At 45.3% G+C, this 27,666-nt stretch overlaps 9 protein-coding genes across 9 annotated transcripts; 7 read left to right on the top strand and 2 right to left on the bottom strand.

The window, feature by feature from the left end:
* Positions 1–1,858: 1,858 nt before the first annotated feature.
* GGI43DRAFT_407707 (glycoside hydrolase superfamily) lies at positions 1,859–4,892 on the top strand. Its single transcript, XM_083206266.1, has 2 exons — positions 1,859–2,263; positions 2,317–4,892. The coding sequence occupies exons 1-2, from the start codon at positions 2,095–2,097 to the stop codon at positions 4,590–4,592; spliced, it is 2,445 nt and encodes an 814-aa protein (XP_083059391.1). The 5' UTR covers positions 1,859–2,094; the 3' UTR covers positions 4,593–4,892.
* A 1,408-nt stretch (positions 4,893–6,300) lies between these two features.
* Positions 6,301–7,372, top strand: GGI43DRAFT_428169 (serine hydrolase domain-containing protein). The gene has a single exon (XM_083208917.1). The coding sequence runs from the start codon at positions 6,472–6,474 to the stop codon at positions 7,069–7,071; it is 600 nt and encodes a 199-aa protein (XP_083059392.1). The 5' UTR covers positions 6,301–6,471; the 3' UTR covers positions 7,072–7,372.
* A 497-nt stretch (positions 7,373–7,869) lies between these two features.
* GGI43DRAFT_423513 (uncharacterized protein) lies at positions 7,870–9,273 on the bottom strand (the record flags this gene model as incomplete). Its single annotated transcript, XM_083208252.1, has 3 exons — positions 7,870–8,295; positions 8,351–8,557; positions 8,608–9,273. The coding sequence occupies 3 exons, from the start codon at positions 9,271–9,273 to the stop codon at positions 7,870–7,872; spliced, it is 1,299 nt and encodes a 432-aa protein (XP_083059393.1).
* A 1,884-nt stretch (positions 9,274–11,157) lies between these two features.
* GGI43DRAFT_423514 (Zn(II)2Cys6 transcription factor) lies at positions 11,158–12,940 on the bottom strand (the record flags this gene model as incomplete). Its single annotated transcript, XM_083208253.1, has 4 exons — positions 11,158–11,557; positions 11,617–12,487; positions 12,616–12,665; positions 12,714–12,940. 4 exons carry the CDS (start codon positions 12,938–12,940, stop codon positions 11,158–11,160), a joined length of 1,548 nt encoding a protein of 515 aa, XP_083059394.1.
* Positions 12,941–16,055: 3,115 nt separating this feature from the next.
* Positions 16,056–17,948, top strand: GGI43DRAFT_428181 (major facilitator superfamily domain-containing protein; the record flags this gene model as incomplete). Its single annotated transcript, XM_083208918.1, has 4 exons — positions 16,056–16,169; positions 16,199–16,789; positions 16,901–17,257; positions 17,303–17,948. 4 exons carry the CDS (start codon positions 16,056–16,058, stop codon positions 17,927–17,929), a joined length of 1,689 nt encoding a protein of 562 aa, XP_083059395.1. The 3' UTR covers positions 17,930–17,948.
* A 2,658-nt stretch (positions 17,949–20,606) lies between these two features.
* On the top strand, positions 20,607–23,662 carry GGI43DRAFT_77832 (glycosyl hydrolases family 31 domain-containing protein). The gene is made up of 2 exons (XM_083210292.1): positions 20,607–21,003; positions 21,062–23,662. Exons 1-2 carry the CDS (start codon positions 20,748–20,750, stop codon positions 23,461–23,463), a joined length of 2,658 nt encoding a protein of 885 aa, XP_083059396.1. The 5' UTR covers positions 20,607–20,747; the 3' UTR covers positions 23,464–23,662.
* A 249-nt stretch (positions 23,663–23,911) lies between these two features.
* Positions 23,912–25,208, top strand: GGI43DRAFT_407734 (fasciclin domain-containing protein). Its single transcript, XM_083206267.1, has one exon. The coding sequence runs from the start codon at positions 23,983–23,985 to the stop codon at positions 24,523–24,525; it is 543 nt and encodes a 180-aa protein (XP_083059397.1). The 5' UTR covers positions 23,912–23,982; the 3' UTR covers positions 24,526–25,208.
* Positions 24,633–25,208, top strand: GGI43DRAFT_77841 (uncharacterized protein). The gene has a single exon (XM_083210293.1). It carries the CDS (start codon positions 24,739–24,741, stop codon positions 25,129–25,131), a length of 393 nt encoding a protein of 130 aa, XP_083059398.1. The 5' UTR covers positions 24,633–24,738; the 3' UTR covers positions 25,132–25,208.
* Positions 25,209–25,528: 320 nt separating this feature from the next.
* On the top strand, positions 25,529–27,401 carry GGI43DRAFT_407735 (SGNH hydrolase-type esterase domain-containing protein). Its single transcript, XM_083206268.1, has 4 exons — positions 25,529–25,694; positions 25,812–26,257; positions 26,346–26,456; positions 26,522–27,401. Exons 1-4 carry the CDS (start codon positions 25,599–25,601, stop codon positions 27,111–27,113), a joined length of 1,245 nt encoding a protein of 414 aa, XP_083059399.1. The 5' UTR covers positions 25,529–25,598; the 3' UTR covers positions 27,114–27,401.
* The last annotated feature ends 265 nt before the right edge of the window (positions 27,402–27,666 follow it).

The raw sequence follows: 27,666 nt of genomic DNA on the forward strand, positions 1-27,666 counted from the left end.
TGTCGATTTATATCCTACATTAAGCCGAATAATTTTGGAATGGACATGATATAAGCCCACAAACCCGATTTTCATGGGGCACACATATTGTTTTTGCATCAAGTGAAAGGCTTTCAAATAATGACATCAAATTCTACTGATCAGTCATATTCTTCAATCTGGCGGCGCAAACCAAGGCATGGTGAAGACCAGCGGTCAGCTGCACAGAGTGTATACAATAACCTTTTACATACGATTTTCAAGATAGGAACCCATTCAATTTCTAAACGGGGAATTTTAAGCGCTAAAATTCCAGGGGTAATTCAATGCATGTGCTAGTTTTTATTGGTTAGAAGCTGGGTCAACGGTTATTTTTCGGCAAATTCAATCCAAAGCAGCCGCTCCAATCATCATTAGGACAGTGTAAACGGCCCTTTCGCAAATTGGCTTGGATATATTCGTAACTGGCTTGGGACAGTTTAACCCATGGAACCCGGCAAGTTGAGTTCAAAGATCAAAGACAGCGGCTAGCATGCCTAGATAATAGCTGATGTGGTGGGTGGTTACTTGAATTAAGGACTTCTCCTACCAGAGACACCTAAGTTCCCGGAGGGCAAGCTGGGAAAAATAGAAGGAAAGAATTTGAATGTATAGTACAAGTATCCAGAATATCCGAAGCTTGTAGTAAAGAATACTAAGCGTAAGCTCGATCTGCGATGTGACCTATTCATCTTCATCGATTTCTGGGACATTGGGAAGCCTTTGGCTACCCTACGGTCAGACAGCTACATGCTACGATATGATTTTGCGCAGCTGTAGCTGTATATCCCCGCCAATCTAACTAACAATCAATAGACTGTATTCTAGTCTCCTCTAATGGAGCGTATGCTATACAGCGATATGAGGTGATGGATTTAAAGATAGTGATGGCGGTGGAAGTAATCAGAAATGTACTCAAAATGGATTAGAGAGGAGACTAAGAAAAAAAAAAAACACACACACACACACATCCAATTTCATGATAATGCTATCGTTCTAAATAACTTCACACTTTCATGCTCATCCATTTATACGGTAACGCCTTTTATAGCAGTATCTACTCTGTACTTCTTACAATTTCTTACCCAGGTTTACATTACCATTTCTAGCCATTGCTTTATGTTTAAACCAGATCTGAGGTAACACTAGCAACACGCAAAGTTGCTCATAAATCCTAGCTAGATATCCTAGCTAGAGGCATTATACCGGTTTATGGAGGGCCTAGCGCAGATTCTCGGTATCTTGGGCTAGGAAAACTACCATTATGTGGAGATGGACTGGAGGCCTGAACAACTCGCCTTTACGTCAACCTGTATTTTTTTAGGTAAAAAAGCGAAATACTGAAGTGGATATTCTTTAACTTGCATCTACTTTTCTAGGAGAAGTGGAATTTTAGCTGGTTATGTAAACATAATGTAGCCACGGTCTACCCTCTTATAGTGTTAAATCTTTATCCGAAAGGTGCTCGCTCCATTGTAGGCAGGGTCAATCGCACGATGCATCGATTCAATAATGGAGTTTCACGGGCCGATTTGTTATAACGGGCCGACTGGGTGTTCAAAAATCTTTAAGATTGTCATTCTTTGTCATTCTACTGACTCCACAGTGGAAACTATTTTCTTTTAGTATCCGGCGGAGCACCTCGCCAACCCAGAGCATCAAACGGCACAATGTTTCTTAGGGCTGCAAACGAGAAGATTATTTGTGCGTACTCGCCTCCACTTACGCCGAGGTTTCTTACATGCTATCGTTATACATTAGTCCGGCAAATGGACGGCAAATGCCTCTCGGAGTTTTCCCGAGTTCTCATGCATGATTTAATATTGCGGGGATACCTAAGATCTGGGATGCGGGGCCCCGCGCCTGTTAACGTGGAGGAAAAGAGGGAAATTGTCGTAGTTGCTAAGACATGGATTTGACATATGGGAGTTTGAAGCAGTATTTGCTTCCAGCTCATGATCGACGGGAAATTTTCAAGCCATGTAATGACTTACCGATGGACTATAAGTACAGATGGCTGGCATCAACATGAGACTGGCTTTTCAAAGAAGCTCGCCGATAGATCAGTAACAAACAATGCCCGGCACTTTTAATCTATTTGTGTCAAGTCTGTTGACCACTGCTGTGGTCAATTGCCAGCAATATGACCCGCCTCCTCAAAGCCCAGATGCCTTCACTCATGTCCAACCTCGTAACACGACTATTCTTGGGCCTTATGGACACTCTCCCCCTATTCTTCCATCACGTAAGTGTCTTTTCAGTGTCTGAACTGTGTACAACTTTCTGATCAGATAATAGCGAATGCTACCGGACTTGGTGGCTGGGATCAAGCCTTCAGTAAAGCTCGGCGCTTCGTCGCTCAGTTGACGCTTGAAGAAAAGGCCGACATGGTCACTGGGCAGCCTGGCCCTTGTGTTGGGAATATTGTGGCCATTCCTCGACTCGGTTTCAACGGTCTCTGTTTGCAAGACGGCCCCTTGGCCATCCGTGTCGCGGATTATGCAAGCGTCTTCTCTGCTGGCGTGACAGCTGCGTCAACATGGGATAGGGACATTTTGTACGAGCGCGGTTTCGCAATGGGACAAGAATTCAGAGCTAAAGGAGCCCACATTGCTCTCGCACCTGTTGCTGGCCCCCTTGGGCGCTCAGCCTACGGAGGTAGAAACTGGGAGGGCTTCGCAGCGGACCCCTATCTGACTGGCGTTGCGATGGAGCGAACAATCCAGGGCCTCCAGGAAGCTGGCGTTCAGGCTACTGCGAAGCATTATATTGGCAATGAGCAAGAAACACAGCGTAACCCGAGCTATAACGGTAGTGGCACGGCCGCCGAAATAGTGCAAGAATCGGTTTCCTCTAATATTGATGACCGAACTATGCACGAGCTGTATCACTGGCCATTCGCTCACGCTGTTAGGGCTAGTGTTGCTTCCGTCATGTGCTCCTATCAGCGCCTCAATGGCTCCTACGCCTGCCAGAATTCGAAGGCTCTCAATGGTCTCCTGAAGGACGAGCTTGGTTTCCAGGGATATGTTATGTCTGACTGGGGCGGCACTCATTCCGGCGTAGCGTCCATTGAGAGTGGTCTGGATATGGATATGCCAGGAGGTATCGGTCAATATGGCCTTTACCGTCAGGAAGGCTCATTTTTCGGAGGAAATATTACTTCTGCTGTCAACAACAAAACCATCGATGAAACTCGCATAGATGATATGATAGTTCGCATCATGACTCCGTATTACTGGCTCCGCCAAGACGAAGACTTTCCCTCAGTTGACCCCTCAACCGTTCAGCTGAATACCTTTTCGCCAAAATCTACATGGCTTCGTGAGTTTAACATCACTGGGAAGTCCAGTCGGGATGTCCGCGGCAACCATGGCGAGTTGATCCGCAGACAGGCCGCCGAGGCTACTATTTTACTTAAGAATGAGGGCAATGCGCTGCCTTTGAAGGCGCCGAAGTCAATCGCCGTCTTTGGCAACGATGCTGGGGAAGACACCATGGGTGCCTACAGCGAAGACAATTTTGAGTTTGGGACACTTGCTGCAGGCGGTGGCTCAGGAACAGGTCGCTTTACGTACTTGATATCACCACTGGCGGCACTCAGCTCTCGTGCTAAACAGGATAACGCCCTGGTTCAGTTTTGGCTGAACAACACTCTTATTGCCGATTCAGATGTTACTGATCTTTGGATCCCTGCCCCTCCAGAAGTTTGTCTCGTCTTCCTCAAATCATGGGCTATGGAGGGTTCAGACCGCGAACATCTATCAGTAGACTATAATGGAAACGATGTTGTAAATTCGGTCGCTAAATCCTGCAATAATACTGTCGTCATCACTCATTCCTCTGGCATTAACGAACTGCCCTTTGCCAGCCACCCTAATGTCACCGCCATCCTTGCGGCCCATTACCCCGGGGAGGAATCTGGCAACTCAATTGTTGACGTTCTTTACGGTGATGTCAATCCATCGGGGAAGTTGCCATATACAATCGCCAAAAGTGGCCAAGATTATAATGCCCTACCAACGACTGAGGTGACCACCACAGGTCCATATGACTGGCAGTCATGGTTCAATGAGAAACTTGAAATCGACTATCGCTACTTCGATGCTCAAAATATGTCAGTACTTTACGAGTTTGGCTACGGCCTCTCTTACTCAACCTTCAGTCTCTCCAACATCAAAGCAAAAGCTCTAGTCAAGTCTATTTCCTCGGCACCTGAAGATCGACCCATTCAGCCAGGAGGGAATCCTGCTCTTTGGGAGAACATCTACGAGGTAAGCGTATTGGTCACCAATACAGGTGATGTGAAGGGTGCAACAGTCCCACAGCTCTACGTGACATTCCCAGACAGTGTCCCTGAGACCCCACCTAAGCAGCTTCGAGGCTTTGACAAGGTTTTGCTGGCTCCCGGAAAATCGAGCACTGTAAAATTTGAGCTGATGCGGAGAGACCTCAGTTATTGGAGTGTGGTGTCTCAGAAGTGGCTAATTCCCGAGGGCGAGTTTGTCATTTCTGTGGGATTTAGTAGTAGGGATCTAAAGAAGGTTACCAGCATTAAACCTGTGATAGTTTGATGAGCGTATGTGGGAATTGGGGTGATATTGTCTGAAGAACAGTTTGTATCTGCGCAGTTTCTATGCGGCGTCAGAACAACTCGTCATTTGCAAAGTGCGTTGCCCTTACTGTTTTCTCCCTCTTTTTCTGTCTCTTTGCAAAAGATAAGGGATTGTAACTGCAATTCTGTTGAGGCTCTGTGAAAATTTCCGAAATCATGTATGTGGAAGAACTTCAGGCGAATATGTACGGCTATTAGATATAGTACTGGCGTTATGCCATGTCTAGCTATATTGTCGAAAGGAGATATTATAACTACATATAGATACTTCATCTCTTTTCTTGAATTGTCCTAGAACTCTGCAATTGAGGATGGAGAGGGATTTGGAAGAAAATATCCTCATGCAAGATTCGTGACGTGAATTTGACTCTAAGCTGCTTTATTGCCGACAACTTAACTAGCGTAACCGTGTTTGACGGCGAACCGAACCATATCTCTTCTTATTCACGTACTTGCCATTTGATTCGTCGGTTATCGCTCTGCAGCTGCTAGTATGGATGTAGATAGTTCTCTTTCTGGTCTTTGCATGCTCCGCTATACTATCCAAAACGGACACAGCAGACGGTATATAGTCAGCTGTCGCGGTGTGTATCACTATATTAGCAGCAGCAGTGACTGTATGGATAATATCGCTATCGTCTAGCGGCAGTGGATAGTCTTGGACCCTAGTTTCTCAAGCTTACTTTTGCTTGCGCTCTTCGTATAAATCTAGTTACCAAGTACCTTTCAACTGAAAGTTCGCCCAGGATTTGGGGCCCAATGAAGCGTAACTTAATTAGAAAAATCAAGACTTTGGTCGCCTTATCTGAGTAGAAATCTAGAATGGTGTAGATATACAACGAAAGGTCGATGGGTGAGTGATGATCAAATACTTGAGGCTGGTTGACGCACAAAGGACACTTTGATAGGGTAACTTACAAATGTATTAAGCAGGCGCCACTGCAATACGTTGGCCGTGTAACTGCATAACATTGCTGGGTCTTACCCGCCGCCTTGAATTTTTTTTTCTTCGTTTATCTATGCTCTCTACATATCTGCTGCGAAGTACGGCGCCGGAAATGGGGCTTTTAATCCAAGCCGCCCTTTGCGAGGTATTTGATAGCCCAAGTTCGACAAACTACTCTATAGGATTATCCAAAAAGGGTTCTGGGGCAATGACGAATAGAATGCCTCTTGTCCCCACACAAGTATCGCAAGTCCCGTGAAACATTGACTTCACTCGTTATCCGTGTTCGGGATTGTCCCGCAGCCGAATAGTAAATACCAACTGCCTTGAAGCCGGTCGGGCCGATGGTCCCGATGATCTACAGTGAACTCGACTAATGGCCACATGGGAGGCCGGGAGAACCGCACCATCCCCACTGTACGTGCAAGAAGTCTTCAAAGTAGCTTCATACTGCACTTGTACAAAATGGGAGGTAAGGCTATAATACATATTGTATATATAAATACCTAATTATAATAAATATTATTATTAATACATATTTATTTATCTAATCTTGTTTTAGTCAGTGCCTTGAAGAAACTCTTGTTTTTTTCTCAAGTTGCTAACAAATAATTGTTGGTAAGTTGCAGCCCTGCATATTTCGCACAGTCGTTCGTTGGTAATCTTGTTCGGAGTATAGCTTAGGCCAAGTCGGATTGAACTTCCCGGAGCCGATAAACTCGTTTACTAGAAATAATAGCGTTAATGGGGGGCGTTCTCTTTCTCGAAAAGATATAAATGGACTCCGCTCAAGCGACTAGTTACAAAGTACGGAGTAGAGCATCTTCTAACCCACTGGTCCTTTGAAACCGCTATCTCTCCGACTTACCTTGCATCCCCCGTTCTCGCAACCATGGACCATCTTGTACAAGGCACTCATCGACCGTGCTTCAGCAGCCTTCGCGATTTGTTGGTTGAAGACGTCTTTACTGAGGACGAAGATAATTCCTCAACAGTTGTTAATATAGATGACAAGAATGCAATCGACATGTGGGGCGACTTTTTCAATGAGAGTGGACCCCAGAATTGGGCGAAAGACGCTCTTGCCAACGTTTTCACTATCACCAAGACCATTACTAGCCTTGCTGTGCTCATACTCATTGATAGAGGCATTATCAGCCCTTACGAAAAAGTCGCTACCTATTGGCCTGAGCTTTCTCTGAATGGGGAGCAAGATGTTAAGATTAAAGACATCATCTCCCATACGCCTGGTGTTCCAGGATGGAAGAAGCCAGCTACGTTAGCTGATATCTGCGACTTCGACCAGATGGTTACTCTACTAGCGGGCCAGGTGCCCTGGTGGACTCCGGGAACTGCATCGGGCTACCATTCTTTTACCAATGGATTTCTAATTGGCCAAGTCATCCGCAAGGTCACAGGAAAGACGCTCAAAGACTTCATTGCAGAGGATATGGCTGGTCTTCTGGGTGCTGATTTTTTAGCTCGGGGTTAGAGATTCCTACTTGCAACGCGTCTCTGATCTTATTTCGTGGATTCCAGACTCAAATCACGATTCCAATTCTTGGATCCCAACCCCAAATGATGATTCTCCTTCCGATTTAAAATTCCTTTTCCGCGCAAGTTAACAAATACCCCAGCTTCACATCCAGCATGGCTGTGGCAAAATGTTGATATAGAGGCCGTAGGTAAACATGGCAATGCACGTTTATTGCAAGGATACTCTTGAAGTTTTTCTAGAGAGAGTATCAATAGGGAACACCGCATCAAGATGAAAACTATACTCTAGATTTTTCAGTATATGTAGGATAGAATAGACCTATTAGCTAATATACCTGTATGATTCGGAGTGAGATGCGAGACAATGGTCGAAGTAGTAGCACCTACTTAATTGTCCCAAGGGAAAATATGTTATTGGAGTGCGCTGGGGAGCTCAGTCGCAATTATGAAAGCCGCGGGAGTGCTTCAAAAAAAAAAAAAAATACCTACTCCTATGGGATACGCAAAGCTTATAGACGCTCCTCCGACCAACCCGGCTGATTTTGAGCGTTTCATGAGGGACTAAGTTAGTATTGAGAGATTAAGATTAATTTTGAGGATAAATATGGAATAGTAAAGGGTTTTAGCCCCTTGATCGATCATATATAAGCATATTTGGAAGGCTTTATTAAGATAGAAGATATTGAAATACAATAGTAGAATTAGCTATAACTAATTGAATCAAGAACAGGCAATATCCCCACTGTTCTATGCTTAGCCCGAGTCTAATTGTGCTAATCAAAATCACAATCTTCTACCTTTCCAAAGAATCCGACAGCCTCTTCCGCAACTCGTCCTTAGCCCTCGCGCACATCTGTTCTATGTTGACATTGGCAATGATCCCATTTCTTTCGTTGATCTCAGCCTCAATCTTAGCGAAATCATTTCCGATCCCTTCCGCACGCAACTCATAGCAGTCCCCGATCAACCGACTGCTCTCTACCAGCCACTGCGCCCTTGATCGCCTCTCTGCATCGAATGTAGCAAAGACAGCCTCCAAATCGCGTTGTGACTTGACATGCTCGTCTGCGAGCAGCTCTGCCAACATTGCGCTATCCTCAATGCAGAACCCGGCCCCAGCGCCATGGTGCGGAGAAGTAGCGTGAGCAGCATCGCCTGAGATGCAAACGCGGCCTTTATAAAAGGTTGGAACGGGGTAGCCGAGGTCAAATATCGCCCACTATATATGTGTTCAGTGATAAGATGTCGATTAAGGGCGAGTTATAGTTACTTACCACATCAAGTTTCGAGCCGATCAACTTCAGTAACTTGGTGACGGCGGCCCTATAACCTTCAAATTCATGTAAAAGTTTCTCTCGTTGACCAGGTTTGGTTAATCTCTGGGCATCAGGCCAGTCCTCCGAGGTGGTTCTGAACGCGACCAAATTAAGAGTCTTCCCATGGTTCACTGGGAAGGTCAGGACATGTTTGTCATACCCCATCTACTAACATTAGCTCAATCCATGACCACGGGGGTGAGCAGAGCACTCACATATATACAGGCATTCTGAGCCCGTTCTTCACCAACAGCTGCACACGCATCCTCCATCGGAACCAGCCCACGGTATGCATATTTGTGTGTATAAACAGGCTTAGCGGATGGATGATCAGCGCCAACGATGGCCTGACGGACCCGCGACTTAATGCCATCACAGCCAATGATCGCGTCAGCCTCTGCTACGCTCCCATCGTCGAAATGCATCACGAGTCTACCGTTGTGATCTTCGGTGATGTTTTGAAGCCGTTTACCAAATCTCGCAAATTGTTTGGGAAAGAGTTTGACCGCCTCGTCTAAAAAATGGGCGCGATGTACGCCGTTCTGACCGAGACTACTCGAAATAGTGAACGCCGTAGCGAGAGCATCGCTGGACATTACATCGCTGCATGCGTCCACATAATCAAACCAAACTTTCTGCTTGGACGGCCATAGGTTTCTGGTACATACTTTTTCAAATGCTTCGTAAATGCCCTGGTGGCAAACTTTCATAGCCTGGATAGCATTGGGGCTGAAGGAGACACCTGCCCCAATCTCTCCAAATGAGGATGCTTGTTCATAGAGAGTGACGGGAATCGACCGAGAGTTGAGAGCAATTGCCAATGTCAGCCCCGCAATTCCACCACCAACGATTGCTACGTCAAAGTCCTTTACTCTCGACATTTGGAAGCTGGGCGAGAAGGGGATGGGTTGGCAGGAAGTTGTTGAGCACAGGGAGGACGGGGATATAAACAAGATCTGGCGTGAAAACATAGAACCTTAAACACTCTTCTGGACGGAGCATCCAGAAGCCCGAGGTCAGTCGTATTATATCTCTAATCGACTTGAGCAGCTCTTTCGTGTGTTTACATATCCTCTATGGTCCACATTGCGGTTCGTGGCGCGCCGCATGATTCAGAAAGCCTAGAAATCGGGATGTGAAGCAAACGACACTGTGCGTTTCCGACAACACAGGCGGTTGGATGCAAGATACACCCAGTGCCTTTCTGTCCCCCGCAAAAGCAGTTTTCGGAAAGCGTCCCGATGCCGACCGCTGCTTCCGATTTGACGCCACCTTTTACACTAGCAATACCGAACCCTACTGCCGAGTTCACTCCACCTCTGATCCTAGGCTGGGGTACTCTCATGCGGGGGAATACGGGGTACAATATAGGTTACGTACAGTACTTTAATAGGCGTCTCAGTTTGCTATCTCAATGTTAGGCTAGTATTCGTAACCAGTGTAGCAAATATTATGAGGTTTTTACAATTTTTGTGCGTAAGGTTCGAAGTATATAGTGCACAAGGCGTAGGAGCTCGCTGCGGTGCGGCAAGAACGGGCTGGGGACATAACATAGGAAGATAGCAACGCGTTAACTCCGTTTGCTATCTAGTGATTCAGTAACCATTTCACAATTTTTGAAGCTGAAATAAATATAGCTGAAAGAGTGTATTATATATCTTCGCAGTGGCAATGAACCGAATAATATATTATAACCTTTAACGCTAATGGCGTAGACTGAAAGAGCCTAAATCTTGACAGATCGCGTATAGATTAGAGCGAACAATCACTCGGGACGTACCTAAGCAAGCATAGATTAATGTTAGTACTTTAAACCATTTGTCCTTGCCTCCCAAACCTTTCACAAACCTGCAGTAAAGACTTTCCAGTAACATAGAAAGGTCTCATAATAGCGTGTGCTGCCAAAGACTGTCCATGTAAAGAAAACCTATTAAAATGAACATAGGCTGACAGAATTTCCACAGACGCCGCTAGTTTGCCTCCAAAACGTGTTTAGCCCATCTCTGGGTCACCTAGATTAATGAGGTGTTGGCCGAACCAAGCATCATACATATTATAACTTCCATATGGATTGAATTGGCTGAAGTCGAGCTGGTTGGTAGATTCTAAAGATATACTTGGTTTCATTTGCTCATTGCTAACGGGCGTGTCGGCGATGGAGCTCTGGGTTTCATTTTCTTTAGAGGTAATTAGTATAGAAGATTGGCAGGCATACTACAGAGATTTAACTGACCACGGGAATCTGCTCCAATGATTTGGCATCTCAGGGTTTCCAAGACTTGTATCGCACGTGAAGCAGTATGGATACTCCCTTTAAAGTGATTCAATATTGATAAAGAGCGATTCCACGAGGTCTCGAAGGTTATTGTGGACTCAACTCCAACTTCTGGGAGCCTCATTGAAGCGAGGAGAATGGTGGCAGCGGCAAACGTGACTATAGAGATTAGTCTCTCGAAAAACGGTCGCTTCTGATAAGAGTAACCATACAATATACCGAATGCCAACCAAAGCTTTTGTAAGCCGTATCAAGATGCTCAAAAATTGTCTCAATCAGGCGATGCGCTGTGGTAATACAAAGATCGCAATAACGACTGATGATATGATCATCAAGTAATGATAGATTTTCCTCTATCGTTGCTACTGAGGCATTCCTTGGAACTCGCTTTGTCGCCAAGAGCAACAAGGGCCGTAAAGACAATAGTTTAGTATACAGGAATCTACAAAATTAGCGCTACATACAATAAAAGAGTCTAGGTATGAAAAACTTACCGACAATAAAGGACTTGTTGTTGAAGGTTCGTGTAGCTATTTTTCTCTGATATAACCACTTGGGAGCTTTGTGCTGTTTTAAGGTAGCCTGGTAGCGAAATGATAAAGTCGTCTAAGCGGCGGTTAAAACTTAGCACTTCTGACACCATATCCTGTAGACGAGATTGAGGGACAGGATCTGCAGCAGCATCAACCGCATAAAATGATGATAATATGTCGTTCAAAATTTCGAAAAGCCTGCAGGAATACACAAATAGACTCATTTGCGAATTCACTCCTTTCGGTTGGATGCCCTCACCATCTGTGCGTAGATATTCATCATCGATTAAAGAAGGTACCGGAGTGCCATAGGATGTATTTACCATAGTTGGACGGCCGAAAGTCATAGCTAGCAGTCTTTTCATTATTAGCAGGAAAACATACTTCCGCATGATAAAGAGAGGTTAGGAACACACTTGTCCAGAACAACACAAGTATGCCAAATTCTCCGTCTCATCTCTCGTTTAAGTTGGCTCTCCGATTTTGATCCCGGGTATTCCAAATGTAGTCCCAGACTTTGTGCAAGGCGAATGGCAAGTCCTACTGTGTTCCAGCAATGGCTTGCATAGCTGGTCGATTGGAGATATACTCCACTCAAAAGGAGCCACTGTACCACCGACAACGAAGTTGAACCCAAAATATCATAGAGCAATACTCGTCGAGACGTTTTATAGAATTCATTTGCGATTGAAGCTCTATGACTTGAATGAGCCAGGCTACTAAATTGGCACCCCAGAGCAAAGACCAGATTCAGATTACACATGAATACTATATCTTCTTTGCCTGACTTCGAATTGCCATTAGGGACCCATAGTTGATTATATTGTGAAATAAATGAGTCTCTGTGAAGGAGCGGAAAGAGTGGATGAATGAACTCGAAATAACAACGTAGAAAATCATCTGCATTGCTACGAAGAGGGAGAATGGCAAGATTATCTCTATTGCCTAGAGATATGTCAAGCGGTGTAAGCAAAGCAGGTGATTCCATCCGAGCCGGTTCGCGGGTAGTGTCGCCACTTTGATATTTATTCTGCACCGCGATACTATCCGGCGGATCCCTCTGAGTGAATTCCCGTACGAAGGCGATGGTGGAGGACTCGCCATAAACACAATTGTCATTGTCGTCAGAAATAACAGTGGCCAAAGCGTCGACTTGCTGATGACCAAAATTTTGTGGACGATCATCGTGGCCAACAATTCCACTCGTGTTGCTTGGCGGCAAGGAATCATCATCTGCCAAGGTTATGTCTGGACCAAAGCGGGGAGACTGCAAACTTCTAATGTCCACTGGCCTGGTTTCACCTGACGAAACTCAGTTTAGTTATCAAAAGTATGGATGCCATCGGTCCCATTTAGCAATGTTGAGAAGGTGGCTAAAAAATGTCTATACTCACATGGGACACTTGGCCGCTCACTATTCTCGCCCTGCTCCAATCGTTGTAATCGACTTTCCAGGTCCGCATACCTGGACATATGTTCAGCAATATAGCAGGAATGGAGGCGTTTCAATTACCTTTGCGAATGAGAAGCAGGTTGTACACGCTCATAGATACAGGTCATAGCTACACCTCGCCTTTCACAGGCAGCGCAGATGGGATATTGTCCATCGCACTTGGTCTTCCGGCCCCGACAATTACTACATGCTTGCTGCGTCTTCCGCCGTTTAGCCTTGGGCAATGGAGATGAGGACGAGTCTCTAATAGGCACTGCTTCAGTTGTCGATGATGGTTGGTCCGCCATAATTTACGATCGGGCACCAAGATCAAATGCACCACCATCGAGTAGAATAGCTGACCCGAACCAGGATATAACTGACGTCGAACCTGGCATGCCGATGAGCATTGCGGAAGAACCTCTGAAATTGTATTACTAAGTACCCCGCAAAAAGATTTCACCGCCTTCCATATTCGGAACACTTCAGAGCTTGACCATTTAGTGGAGCTATGGAAGTTACTATGACCCAGCGCTAGGGGCTGCAGGGCACATGCAGGTGCTGCGATGCGGCCCCTAAACGCCAATTCTGCCAATACTCCGAGCCGGTGACACACCTGCAGGAGGCTGAAAGCACCAGGCAGTGACGTTGTAAGGGATTGATTGTAGTTGACAGTTTAGACAATTTGGGGTAGCGAAACATAAGCGAACTGATACAGCCCTGCCAGTTCCGAACCTTCCTATTTTCCGTTGCTAACCATGGAAATGCTTCCAACTTGCCCCCCTGTTTGATATATCTTATTTATATTCCCCTACCTTAGAGATATGTTTACTTCTTACTCCTCCAGTCTTTGATGCATCTGTACCATGTGCTTTTCCCTCTCTCTGACTTACTTAAAGCTTGATGGTAAAATCTGTTACCTCTGAAACTTCTACACTCTAGCAAATATACCCACAAAGCTTCTGTTCTGTCCTTGTCTTGGATCCTTTAGAAGTTTTTCGGCATGGAGAGTACAGCAGGCAAGGTAGGTTAACTCCTCGTGATCATTCTTCCACTTCATACTCGCAAAAAGAAAGTGTTATTATTGGTTGTGGGTACCGGCCAGGAAATCTTCACTGAGCATAAGTTTTATTCCATATCTGCCGGTCGTTCCACGCTGACTCTAGTACAGCTTTCCGGTTGGTGACTGACCGTGTGTGGAAGGAGTGTGCTTTATTAAAGGTCGCACTCAACTGATTGGCTTGGTTAATCACTACCTAACTGGTAGGATTAAGGTGGATGAGTTTATCACACATCATGTGCCACTGGTGGCTATTAATACTGCCTTTGAGCATACAAAGAGCGGTGGTTGCATCCACTGTGCTGTGAAAACTAAAGGGACGGTGTGATGCGATATATAGCCTGGCTGATGCGAAGCGAATTTAATTTCGGTATTATTGATACGATTTTCGCATTTGATGCATATGCATTAAGCCTATGCGTGGGGCATGAACGAACCAACGTCGGTACAATACAGGGCAAATTGCAAGCCATTCGGAGGACATACTCGCTTTATTGTTTCTCCTATATTGACGTCAACACTGTTGGTAAATCTTTTGGCGACGAGCTCTTCGGCCAGCTTGAGGCCATTGGCTGGATGTCTACTGCTGAACGGCCACGACGACGCTCAGACCAATGGACCCAACTCTAAAAATCACAGCGGTATTCCCGGGTTGCACATCCAGAGCGTTCAGCATTGCGCTGGTTCCGGTGGGTAAGTCACAACCTAGAGGGGAAACAGAGATAAAGCAATAGAGCCTTTTGTCTGGCTGTGACACCGATATCTTCAAACAAAAAAAAAAAAACGTCATGGTTTGAGTAAGATTTGGGTTACTACAATATGCGCTGCAGCTAAGTATTTAATATTCCTGCAGGCTGAGCTGCGCGGCGGGAGCGTTTCATCAATAAAGCCAGATGTCGTCGTGGCGACAAAGTTCCAGCGCATCTAGAGTAAATCATCGATTTCATGTAATGTTGCTGCCAGGTTATCCCTCTTCTGAGCATAATTTTTTTTTCTCGCATGCTCTAACTGCAGAGTGGTGTCCTCATTACGCTCTATCCACCTCGAGCGTCTTTCTCATTTCGCAGAGCAATTATTAATCAAGCTCCAGCGTACTCTGTTCCTCTGCTTCAAGAGCTGGCGACGGATGATAATAACCTGATTGAACGACGGCAATGATGCAACACACCCATTGCACGAATATTTTACTATTGCACAGTATTTGGAACCGACTTCTTGAGCGAGACTGCCTAGCTGATGCAAACAAGCCATCTACCTGTCACATTACTGTACCCAAGACGTAATATTTAGTACTCATTAGTTGAATACATTTATACGTTGCTGCGAAAGCTGCTAAATGGTACATTCCGCAATTAAGCACAATTACAACATGAGAGCACCATCATTGTACTGCAGTGGCCGTGTAGTTTCAGACTGCCGATATCAGCTAGGGCTGTTTAGCAGGCTACTGGATGGCTATGCACAATCATCAGCAGTCGCCTCCGTATCTTTGGTGTCACAAAACGGCTAGAGAATTCGTCATTTAATCACTCATCACTGATATCGCGAGCATGTTCATTCGGTGATTAAAATTAAGTGTTGTATATAAGATGCGTGAGATTCATAAAGTACGGAAACTGTAAGCTTTTTGACAACTTTTTTACAAACCAGAATAATTCAATGGCATGGGTAAGGGGCTGCTTAATTGCACTAAGCTACGAGAGAATGGGTCGTGTTAATAAGCTTATTGTAAGAGACTGATATTGATGTCTATGTAGCTTGCAGGTAGCCTAATATGTGCTAGGTTTGGGCTAGAACAAGGTTAAAAGCTTAAAATGTTTGTACGAACCAAGGAATAACGGCGTTGATTATTGGCAGAATCGGATCACACACCGACGAAATATAAGCAAAAAATAAGAAATTTGAGGGCGGATTTGCATTCCATGTAACTCCGAGGTGATTCTCGGCCGACCAACTCTCCCACATACTCTCTAATTATACCTAAATTGGCATATTAGTTTCATGCTTTCAAGCCCAGATAGGCTAATCGTGCGCTCCCGAGACCCTAGCCTAGAAAATCTTTCTTGCCAAGTACGGCTACCACTCTATGCTCCATATAAGGTCATGCGACTGGTTTAAGTTTAACGAATGATGGGAGTCATATCGATCTGATCAGATAAAAAATATGGGGTCAGTGTCAGACGCTATTCAGAACAAACTATGGCAGCCCTTGCTTGTTCCACTCTAAACGACTTGAACGTTCATAATGCCAAAAGTCCGACGGCGTACCATAGGGTGAGGTGGTACTGAAAGGTCGACTGCCGCATTTTCGATTGTTTTCCAAATACTTCAACATTTTGCATTAACGTTTGTGCCTCAGTATCATGTCTACAGAGGATAAGATTTCTCCAGTGGGCGCAGGTGCCCCCGACGCGAACAATGCAAGTGATATCATCAAGCCTGGAGCCAATGTTGGCGATATTGTTCAGTCTAGGGGCGTCACCCGCAGGAAGCCGTGTATCGAGAGACGAAATTGAATCGCAAATTATTCTGGCTTGTGGGAGCTTCGGTTCTCGTATGTGCCTGGGCTTACTCACTCGATTCATCTACAACATCTTACTACAGTGTTGATGCCTCATCTTACTTCAAACAGTACAACTCTGTCTTGGCAACCATGTCAATTGCTACCAGCATCATAAGCGCTGTCTCCAAGCCTTTCATTGCAAAAATCTCTGATATTACGTCTCGTCCATATACATATCTTCTAATACTCGGATTTTATATCGTTGGCTACATAATCGCTGCCACATCCAAGACAATTTCCGCTTATGTCGTTGGAGAAGTGTTTGTCGCAATTGGTGGCTCCGGCATCAACCTCACCAATGATATCATCGTTGCTGATCTGACACCACTTGAGTGGCGCGGCTTCGCCAGCTCTATGCTCTCCACCCCTTTTATCATCAATACCTGGTTTTTAGGCAAGACTGTCAATGCGTTGGAAGAGCGTGATCAATGGCGCTGGGGATATGGCATGTTTGCTATAATTATGCCAGTTGCTCTAGGTCCAGCCGTTGCAGCACTGATTTGGCTTGATCGCATGGCTAAGAAGAAGGGCGCGGTCAATATCGCGTCCAGTAACGCCGCACGACGCACTATTAATAACACAGTGGACCAAGAGGATCAGCAGAAGACTGTCGATACTATTACTACTCCTGTGACTGACAGTAAGAAACAGTGGACTCATTCTTTGAAGATGAATCTCGAAGAAATTGATGCATTTGGTCTTGTTCTGCTTGGCTTTGGGTGGTCATTACTCCTCCTGCCCTTTTCTCTCAAGACCTATGCCGAACATGGGTGGCGCAACCAATCACTTATCGCCATGATGATTGTAGGTGGCCTTTTGCTGATTGCATATGTTGTTACCCACTGGATAACCTTACTAACTATCTATCCCTACCTAGTGGCCGGAAATATTCGCAGTCTCTACTGGAGTTCATACGTCTATGTTGCAAAACCATGGAGCTATCAAGACTGGGTCTACTACGGCAATACTCTAACATTGGCGTTGTGCATTACCAGTCTGTTTGTTGGCCTAGCCCAGCGTTGAACTCATCGATATAAATGGATTCAGATTGTTGGCCTTTGCATCAAACTTATCGGCATGGGCATCATGCTGGATGGGCGTCTTGCGGCGATCAGTACTGGCGCACTTGTCATGTCGAGCATTCTTGTTTGTATTAGTGGTTCGATGTCTGTTGTAGGATCCCGAGTGGCTTCGCAAGTTTCCGTCCCTCATCAAGATGTTGCCCTTGCCGTATCTTTACTGTCTCTGTGGTCAAAGATTGGCAGTGCTATTGGTTCTGCTATTGTCGCCGTCATTTGGTCCAACCAGATGCCGAAACAGTTGCGAAAATGTTTGCCTGGTGGCACCTCGGAGGCAACTGTGAAAAAACTATTCGGCGATATGCGTTCTCTGCGCACTGCCTATGATTTTGATGATCCCATCCGCCAAGGCGCTATTACAGCTTATCGCCATGCTCTATATTACTGCATTACGGTGGCACTAGGACTGGCCTTTATCCCTCTTGTTGCGGCTTTCTTCCAGACAAACTACTTTCTTGGAAAGCAACAAAATGCCGTAACCGACGTGGGAAATGATGGTCTGCCATTAAGCGAGAAAGATCGCAACCCAGACCCTTTGCCGCCGCCCAGGAATAGGAAGGAAGCGTTCCTCCGTTTTTGGGCGGGCAGCGCTTGATCTTACAGTTTATTTTCGCACAAATGAGACACTGTAAGTCCGGCTAGAAACATTAATAGTATATAAATATAGATTTTTTTAGGTTTTATTGTTACAGTAATGGGAGAATAGTAAGAAAACTAGGAGACCATTTCTATGAAGGTCGAACAGTATATTGGGTAAACAAAAATTAAAACTACCCGGTCATAGACAAGTGCTAAAGAGGAGGCAAAAAATTGCATTCATACACTTGAGGCTAGGTAGGCTTGGTAAACCCGCTATATGAACCTAACAATTGCATATTCCCCTAATTCTGGTGGAAATTCTTGACCAAAAGTGCATTCCCTTTGTCTGATTTCAGGCAATCTTTAGCAGTGTTTTTACAATGTATGATGTTACTGCCTACAATTGTGCATATTGCCAAGATCGGAGAGCACAGAGTATGGCTCGGCATAAATCGATTGTTAGTCAACCTTTTGTGACTTGGTTGCAGAGCAACAGCGATAGCTCTGTCGAAGCGTGCACAGAAACTTAGCAATCTATATCTGATACATGGCATTCTTTAGTGTTTGAGCAATTTGCCGTTCCATGGCAACATGTGTCATAGCAATTTTGATGTCTTATTACAATGGCAACATGTATCACAGCTATTTTGCCGTCTTATTATAATTTATCGAATCCTTCACGATACTTGCGACTCGGCAAGATTTAATATTTGTTACTTAGCGACAGAGTTAGAGACTTAGAGAGAGCTAGAAAGAGACGAATTTAAAACAATCACCCCGCGTTACGCGTATGACCTCGCTGAAACCCGGGTTCATATTGCCGGAAAAGCCTCTGGTGCTATAGATCCCATTACTAAACAATATCTAAGGTCAGTTTATGTATTACCATCTCAGAAATTCTTTGAAGCTGTCAAATATGAATTGCCTAAATTTAATACTCCTATATAGACCATGGTAAACACTCTGTTGGTGCAAAATACGTCCGTATCATCATTTTAGGGGGATGGATCGACAATTATGCTCTGGTATAAGTTTCAAATTCTAACAGGCTCTGGCAAGTGGTCTACCTAGAATATTCAGCATGATGAATATAGGCGTTGTCGTAGTATTTTGTCGTAGCAATATATAGATTATCAGTGACAGATTGGTCTCTCTCACTGTCCGTATCTGCCATTTGCTGAAGCATCCAAAGGGATTTTGTTGCTCTGTAGGCACACTCTCACGGAGTAATTTATGACAAGCTATCTTAGACTGGGTCACATAACTCTTCAACAACCTCATACGACATTTAATGATGCTAGACTTCTTTGAGCGCAAGCGCGCCTCATCGGGCTACTTAATGATGAACTAGACCTGCTCATACTGAGCAACATTTTGCTGTACAGGCCAACTCTGAAGTAGACTTATACTGTAGCTAGAGGAGCAATTGTGGTACATACAAAGGCACTATAGAAACGGCCCGAAACTGACAGCGGGTTGTTCGGGTATCTTCCGCTGATAAACGCTGATTACGAGCGATAGGCATTGACGGCTAGTGTGCGCCCGCAGCCCCTCAGCTAAGGACTCCAGACGTCTCCTTCGGACTGCAAGCGACTATTCGGTGGAATTATAGGCACAGAGCTAATGGCGATCCTGACGTGGAGAGACTACCTGCAGGTAACTTTGGTGGAGCTGCATATAAGATATTACAACCTTAAGCCGCTTAAACTGCTCTCTCCGCGGGGGTCAAGTGGAGAAGCATCACCATCCACACCGAGTCTAGAGCGGCTCGGGCCTAGAGATGGGAATACTGAAAGCCACTTTTGCTGCTTTAGGAACATGCTTATACAGGTATGTCTTTTCCAAATAATTTTGGGCGAGGATATAGAGAATACTATTTGCGGCTATATAACTTGCTATGGTGCTCTGTACCGAACATTGCCACGGACGCTCGCTATAATTATTCAGCGCTGATCTAATCTTACAAACACGAAACTCCGCATTGGTACAAGTATGCATCCATACGTTGGTTTCGGCAGGAGCTTTCCTCGCGCCTTTCTGGTAGCCAAGCGCGAGAATAGTACCATTTAGCTCTGACCGCTTCCGCTAATGCGCGACTCCATCGCTCTCGCTAATGCATCTGGAGCCAAGAACTTGAGCTTCACCTCACATCTATCCCAATGTCCGGCATGCTCGGAACTGTACCTCCCTCGTAATGCCGGACACTGAATAGATAACATCTGGATAATACCTAGATGTGAAGATATGAATTCGTCTGCTTGCTTGAGACCTGTCTCATTCTTTGAATCGTATTTTAATAATGGCTTTGCGGTCGATGGTAAGCATCTCCCACCAAGCAACTGGCTTTTCACGTGAAGATCGGCATTATGCTAACCCTCATGTGACCCTCTTCCTTGGCGAGTCTGGAGAACCCCAAGGTTGCATTTGAGTGCCGCGCATCTATCATGTACCTTGTTATTCCGAAACAATGGCCGATTAAGGTTACACTATGGTTGCCTGTACCCCTGGCTGATCCCCCACGGGGAAACAATCCATGCTGATTGGAACACATGTAATTCTGATCAACGGGCCTTTTCAACTTATCACGCTGCCTAAATCAACAGTTCTACCTTGTTCTATACGTCAGTCATGTCTCTACTGGCACACAAATACTTTGCTAGAGAGTCGATATGGACACCCAACGACCTCGCGTAAGATGTAGCTACCCAGAATGGGGATCGTCCCATTATCGGAGGTTGTCCGTGAGATACAATCGACTTCTAAGCTGCTCATGGGGAGACAATGAAATCTGACTTGGGCAAGGAAGGGTATAAATATGGTGAGAGTGGCGTGCGATGGCTTTCATAATACGGCCTTCCTCACCAGCAAGCAGATTCTTCACAATGAAAAAGACTTGGACGTCAATCGTCATCGGGACCATCGTGTCTACGGTGCACGGTGCAACAATTGAGAACTGCCTTGGATATTCTGCTTCTCATGTGCGGCAATCATCCAATGGGCTTGTAGCAGACCTCACACTGCTTGGCTCCCCTTGCAACATCTATGGAGATGATATCAAAAATCTGAAACTCCAGGTCGATTATCAGGGAGGTAAGCTATCATGAACAATATCAAGTGATCTGTATCTTAGAGCCTAACTCGAGTCTAGATAGTCGTTTACATGTCAAGATCTATGATGCGAACCGTCAAGTGTATCAGATTCCTGAATCGGTCTTGCCTTCGCCGCCTAATGATGAAAGTAATCCAAGTCAAGCCGCCCTAAAGTTCACCTACACAGCGCGCCCATTTTCTTTTGCAGTCTCGCGGTCCGACACTGGAGATGTCCTATTCAACACGTCTGGATCGCAACTCATCTTCGAGTCGCAGTACGTTCGGCTGCGAACTCAATTACCCCAGAACCCGAATCTCTACGGCTTGGGAGAGCATACCGACACGTTCCGCCTCCAAACCAACAACTACATCAGGACATTTTGGAACGCTGAATCTCCTTACGTGCCAAGAATGTCCAACCTTTATGGAAGCCATCCCATCTATCTGGAGCATCGGGCTAGTGGTCATAGTCATGGTGTATTCCTAAGAAACTCGAATGGCATGAACATTGTGATCAACCAGACAGAATTGGGTGGCCAATACCTCGAATATAACACTATCGGCGGTGTCCTTGACTTCTACTTTCTCGCTGGTCCCTCACCAACAGAGGTGAGCAAACAGTACGCCGAGGTTGTCGGATTGCCGGCCATGGTTCCTTACTGGAGCTTTGGCTTCATGCAATGTAAATACGGATATTGGGATGTCAACGAATTAGCCGAAGTCGTTGGCAACTACTCTACTGCCGGCATCCCCCTCGACGTCTTATGGTCTGACATTGACTATATGGACCTCCGACAAGACTTTACAACCGACTCGGATCGCTTCCCCATTCCAAAGATGCGCGAGCTTGTTCATACTCTCCATGATAGGGGACAAAAGTTTGTCATGATGGTTGATCCTGGCATTCATCGAAAGGGAGATTACGGGCCGTTTGCTCGTGGCGTTGACAAGGACGTCTTCCTCAAAGCGGCGGATGGTTCCTACTACCGAGGCGTCCAGTGGGCTGGCGAAGTTGTCTGGCCTGACTGGTTCAACCCCAACACCCAGGACTGGTGGACTGACGAGTTCAAACGCTTCTTTGACCCCGATACTGGCCTTGATATTGATGGAGTATGGAACGATATGAACGAAATTTCCAACTTTTGTGGTGACATCAACTGCGACCCGGCTCAGCAAGCTCACGATACCAATACACCTCCGCCGCCGTCCCATCAGCCCCGACCGAACACGGGCCGGCCAATACCAGGATTTCCCAGTGATTTTCAGCCAAACTCACTGCGAGTTCGAGCTCGACGGGACACTGAGAGTCGAGGTGCTATGAAGGGTCTTCAGGGCCGCAACCTCTTCACTCCGCCTTATCGAATTAAAAATCATGTCGGCGACCTGAGTGCTGGCACTGTCTACACCAACATCACCAACTACGATGGCACTGTCCAATATGATACGCACAACCTGAACGGTCTTTTGATGGCTGCCCACAGTCGGGTTAGCATGCTCGCTCGCCGCCCCGGAAAGCGCCCCTTTGTCCTCACACGATCGACCTTTGCAGGTGCTGGAAACAAGGTCGCCCATTGGTTTGGTGACAATTACTCCGCCTGGGATGACTATCGCTTTTCCATCTCGCAAATGCTCGCCTTTGCTGCTGTCCATCAGATGCCCATGGTTGGGTCTGATGTCTGCGGTTTCAACGGCAATGCTCAGGAGAACATGTGTGCTAGATGGGCGCTGCTCGGCGCCTTTCAGCCATTCTATCGTAACCATGCGGATATTTCCGCGCCCAATCAAGAGTTTTACCTATGGGCGTCTGTGACTGAGGCTGCTAAGAAAGCCATTGCCGCTCGGTATCGGTTGCTGGATTACATCTATACTGCCATGTACCGGTCTAGTACCACGGGTGCCCCGATTGTAAATCCCATGTTCTTCACATACCCCAACGATGCCAACACTTTCGGTATCCAGACTCAGTACTTTTTCGGCGATTCCATTCTTGTTTCGCCCGTCATCGACGATGACGCTCAGAGCGTTACTATCTACCTCCCAGACGAAATATTCTACGACTTCTGGACATTCAAGCCGGTCCGCGGCAATGGACAACAAGTTACTCTGAACAATGTGGCTTACACCGACTTGCCAGTGTATATTCGGGGAGGTAGCATTATCCCTACGCGTAGCGATGGCGCTAATTCCACGACCGCCCTACGGCAGCATAGCTTCAACATACTTGTCGCTCCTGACCTTGACGGGAAAGCATCTGGTTCCCTTTTATTAGATGATGGAGAAAGTCTGGAGGGACAGGCATCAGATATCAGCTTCTCTTGGGATGGCAAGGAATTCAGGGCCAGTGGGCAATTCCGGTATCAAACAGATGTGCAAATCGAGACTGTAACCATCTTGGGTGATAAACCAGTCACAAAGAAAGGCTCCTGGGGGCTCAACAAAGGATTTTCATTTCAATCTTGAAATAATTTGAGTTGGCGCATACAGAAGATAACCTTTAATTAAGAAGTCCTTGCATCTAATAGCGCTGTATAAGCTGCGTCTTGTAATTATGCAGGCAGTTACTAAATACAGCTACCCAAAATATTACATCTGTTACTCTAATAATTTTAAACCGCCTAAGTATAGAAATATTGCATTTCAAGCTTGATGATACCTATTGAATTAAGACTAGGTCATTTAATCTGATTAAGGTTATTTAGTATGTAAATAATTCCACTGCTTGATAAATGAGGTATATTTCAGCTTTAGAACATGGTAGTAATAGTGCATTCAGAAGAAATATATACAGTATTTGTACTGTGGTATCCTGTACTTTTTTTTTCTGGCGTAAAGTACAAGTCTGGCCAAGGTACAACGATAACAAAACCGCTCAGTGATCTATGATCTCTCCATGCGGGAATAACCGGGTAAGTTGGAGCAAATATATGATATTAGTATCCAGAAGCGCCGGTCATTTGATCTATCTCTTCACCCAAAGTTATGCGCTTTACATCACAAATGGCGTCTCTCCCCCCCAAACAAGAGCCAGAACAACGGCTAGCATTGCCACTGGATCTCGACGAGCTAGAGTGTCTTTATGACCGGCTGGACTCAGAGGCTCCCGAAGCCCCAATGGACAGCTCTAAAGACAATCTTAGTCTACTTGAGCTGCTGGAGTCGGAGCCTAAAGCAAACAGCTTCTTAGAACAAGTTAAGAAGTATGATCAACTGCTCAAGCTGCTACAAAGTACAGCAAACGGCGAATACACTGTTTTTGTACCGGTAGACGCCGGCTGGACCGAGAATGACAAGAATCAGTGCGATGAAGCTATGGTCGCAATGCATATTTCTCCTCACTACTTCAGCACGGCAGCTCTGAAAGACTGCCCGAATTTGCCTACACTGTTGAGAACAGGAGTATCGAAAAGGAAACCCGTGCTTCAGTCCACATTTGGTCCCTCTGGCTGGTGGATTAATTGCTACAATAAAATTATCAAGAGCAACATGATGGCGCAAAATGGAATAGCTCATTTCATTCAATAGCCGTGTCCACTACCTCCTAATATCAGCTCTACCTTGCATAGAAGACAAGACATTTCCTTTGTATCAGAAGCCATCTGCCAGCCTGGTGAAGACGAAAATCTTATATCGAATACTTAGGCACAGACACTGTTTCTACCTTCTGACGAGGCGATTAGGGAGCTTGGTAGTGACGTTGTGGATTTCTTGTTTAAGACGGAACTGGGCCGGCCCTATATGCTTGCGCTGCTAAGGTTCCATATTCTACCGCAAGTTACAGTATTTTGCAACTTCATCTGGCCAAAGAACGATACTGAAGAGCGATTGACATCCTCCTCCGTTCCAAGGAAAATCAAAGGCAAGATCAATTATACCTTTGAGTCTCTGGCAAGCGATAGGCAAGGCAGAGCCTTTTCTGTAACTGTAGCCTTTCATCGATTCAGAGGGCTAATCTCCATGCTGGTCAACCAGTGCGCTAAGGTCACTTCTCAAGATCATTGTGCTATTAATGGAGCAGTGCATATCATTGATAGGGCTCTCTTGCCTCAGGATGATGAATACGGGAGTAATCAGAACTCGAGGCACCTAACGGTTGATGAACTGAAGAATGCTCTTGCAGAGTACATTTAGTTTTTTTCGCTCAATACCTGAGACCACAGATTTACAAGTCCAATCACAAGCACCTTTCATGTGCCCCTTCTAAGCTAGTAATCATGCATCATGATGTAATATTGTCGGATCAGAGCCACTATAATTTATTACTTCTAGCGAAGGCGTACTGAAATCTTAAATCTTGTGTAGATATTACATTCGCGTTCAATTTGTGTGTCGATTAATAAACCCGCAAACATAGACTAACTTTACCCCCCCCCCCCCCCCTAGGTACGTTTACCACGTCTGGATTTAGGCTACTGAGATTGCGCCTTGGCGGATGATTGGTGGGCAGTGGGCACCTGCGTACGCAAATTTACCCGGCGGATCACTAAGTCCACCTTTGTCCCGCAAAGGCAGTTTAAGCTGGCACTTTCTTACCACTACAGATTGAATACGATAAGCTCTTCTAAATTATTGCTATTAAGGACGACAGAAAAGACATTATGGGTTCAAATACAACCAGTCAAGGGCACTGGGTTCATACATGGGCTAGTATGCCAATGCTTGCAGATAATGATATACTCCCACCAGATGACTTTGTAAGTATAATTTAGCCAAAACCAAAACCAAAAAGAAGGTTTTCAATTTAAATCGCCCCATCATTGTGTGTCTTTTAAGGTAGTCTACGTAAACTGATGATGAAACCTCAATGGCAGATACAAGAAGGAATGGCGTTTTGTAACACCACTATTCGTCAAACCGTACGGTTGTCAATTGGAACAGAAAAACTCCTGCGACTCAGGATATCCAATGCGTTTGGATCGGAGCCTCTTACTATAACACAGACAACACTGGCACTGGCGGCCAATAATCAGTCAGGAACCACAAAGATTCAGTCTCAAACCATACAAAGTGTCAGCTTCGGTGGGAATGAATCTACTACTATTCCAGCCGGAGCGCTCATAGTTTCTGACGCCATAAACTTTGGGTTTCCTTTACAGCCTAACACCGTATTAAGTATTAGTATCTTTCTTGAAGCTGGGCATAACACGCGGTGCATCACTACGCACCCAGGGAGTCGTACTACGTCGTATTTCACCAGAGGAAATTGTGTATCTGAGGAGGATTTCAATCGCCTTGTCGTCAAGGACACTGATCACTGGTGAGTAAAAGACTCTCCTGTATTAAAGAAATTTCCATATAATTTTCACGTTTTTCCTCTTTAAATCTACTGACATTTACATACCCAGGTACTACATTAATGGTTTCGAAGTTTTTGCACCACGAGATACGCGAGCCTTTGCTCTGATTGGGGACAGCATTACGGACGGCAGATGTAGCCTTACTAACGGCGATACCCGGTGCGTTGATACTCTTGAACTAAAACCAGATGATGCAATTAAATGCTAACTAGCTTTACATGAAGATGGCCAGATATTCTATTTAGACGACTACAGAGCACTACATCTAAATTACATAATTCCCTTGCGGTCGTGAATCAAGCGGCTGGAGGCAACCGGGTTATGGATGATGGGCTTGGACCTAGCGTGTTGAGTAGGCTAGATAGGGACATTATATCTCTTTCCGGCGCCAGCTCTGTTTTGATATTTGAAGGTGTCAATGATATTGGCATGGCACTTCCCGATTCTTACAGTCAAGAGGCCTTAAGCAATCGGCTAATTGCAGCATATAAGCAAATTGCTACCCGACTAAGAGCGCAGGGTATTGCGGTCTTTGCAGCAACGTTAACACCTTTTGGTCTTCCACAAACGGATGCACCCGTCACATCTTATTCTGACCCAGTTCGAGAGTCTACGAGACAGATCATTAACAAATGGATTCGCACGAGCGGCATCTTCGATGTCATAGTTGACTTTGATGAGACCTTGCGGGATCCAGCAAATCATTCACTGCTAAAGAGAGAATACGACTCAGGGGACGGATTGCACCCCAATCAATCGGCTTTCTATGCCATGGCAAACTATTTTCCTATTCATATTTTTGAGAAAGGATTCTAGGCATGTTGGCTTGCAATAGTTCGATGCGAAATGGCAATAGTACATTATCCTTTCTTTAACATAAACATCAATACGGTCCGTGAAGGCAAGTTCGGACCGTTAAGCTATAAGCGTCTGTTCCAGGAGGGTCACCCGGGACTTAAAGGGCCTGAAAACGGTGACTTTGGGGTTCCGTAGGTTGGCGTTCCAGCAAGTTTAATAGCTAAAATGCCTGAAATCAAAAAGATTTATAGAGTCTATAATATTGAGGCTTAATACGAAATACGCTAAAAGAAATATAGCACCGAGTATATGATTGATCATAATCCGTAGGGTGTTCTGTCCCTTGTAAGGGGATTCACGTCAGCTGTGATTTCAGACGGAAAAAGTCAATCAAATTGTATTTTTAGGAGTCACGGATCCATATACGGGATTCGCAGAAGATCATTCACAAATATTGCGGCGTCTTCGATAAATAATTGGAATACCCTGATAATTCTTTGGAGAGTTAGCCAACTTAAGTCTCTTGAATCTTGACATTTATGCATGCATTCTAAGCACATATCTTCCCTAA

This window comes from Trichoderma evansii (assembly GCF_050947405.1).
Source record: "Trichoderma evansii strain SZMC 28006 chromosome Unknown GGI43scaffold_13, whole genome shotgun sequence".
NCBI lineage: Eukaryota > Fungi > Ascomycota > Sordariomycetes > Hypocreales > Hypocreaceae > Trichoderma > Trichoderma evansii.

Bases quoted from the DNA above. Each gene is read 5' to 3' on its own strand.
- GGI43DRAFT_407707 (XM_083206266.1), top strand. From the start codon at position 2,095: ATGCCCGGCACTTTTAATCTATTTGTGTCAAGTCTGTTGACCACTGCT. The intron at 2,264-2,316 runs GTAAGTGTCTTT...ATCAGATAATAG, and splicing joins TCCCCCTATTCTTCCATCAC to CGAATGCTACCGGACTTGGT.
- GGI43DRAFT_428169 (XM_083208917.1), top strand. From the start codon at position 6,472: ATGGACCATCTTGTACAAGGCACTCATCGACCGTGCTTCAGCAGCCTT.
- GGI43DRAFT_77832 (XM_083210292.1), top strand. From the start codon at position 20,748: ATGGCTTTCATAATACGGCCTTCCTCACCAGCAAGCAGATTCTTCACA. The intron at 21,004-21,061 runs GTAAGCTATCAT...ACTCGAGTCTAG, and splicing joins CCAGGTCGATTATCAGGGAG to ATAGTCGTTTACATGTCAAG.
- GGI43DRAFT_407734 (XM_083206267.1), top strand. From the start codon at position 23,983: ATGCGCTTTACATCACAAATGGCGTCTCTCCCCCCCAAACAAGAGCCA.
- GGI43DRAFT_77841 (XM_083210293.1), top strand. From the start codon at position 24,739: ATGCTTGCGCTGCTAAGGTTCCATATTCTACCGCAAGTTACAGTATTT.
- GGI43DRAFT_407735 (XM_083206268.1), top strand. From the start codon at position 25,599: ATGGGTTCAAATACAACCAGTCAAGGGCACTGGGTTCATACATGGGCT. The intron at 25,695-25,811 runs GTAAGTATAATT...CCTCAATGGCAG, and splicing joins TACTCCCACCAGATGACTTT to ATACAAGAAGGAATGGCGTT. The intron at 26,457-26,521 runs GTGCGTTGATAC...CTTTACATGAAG, and splicing joins CTTACTAACGGCGATACCCG to ATGGCCAGATATTCTATTTA.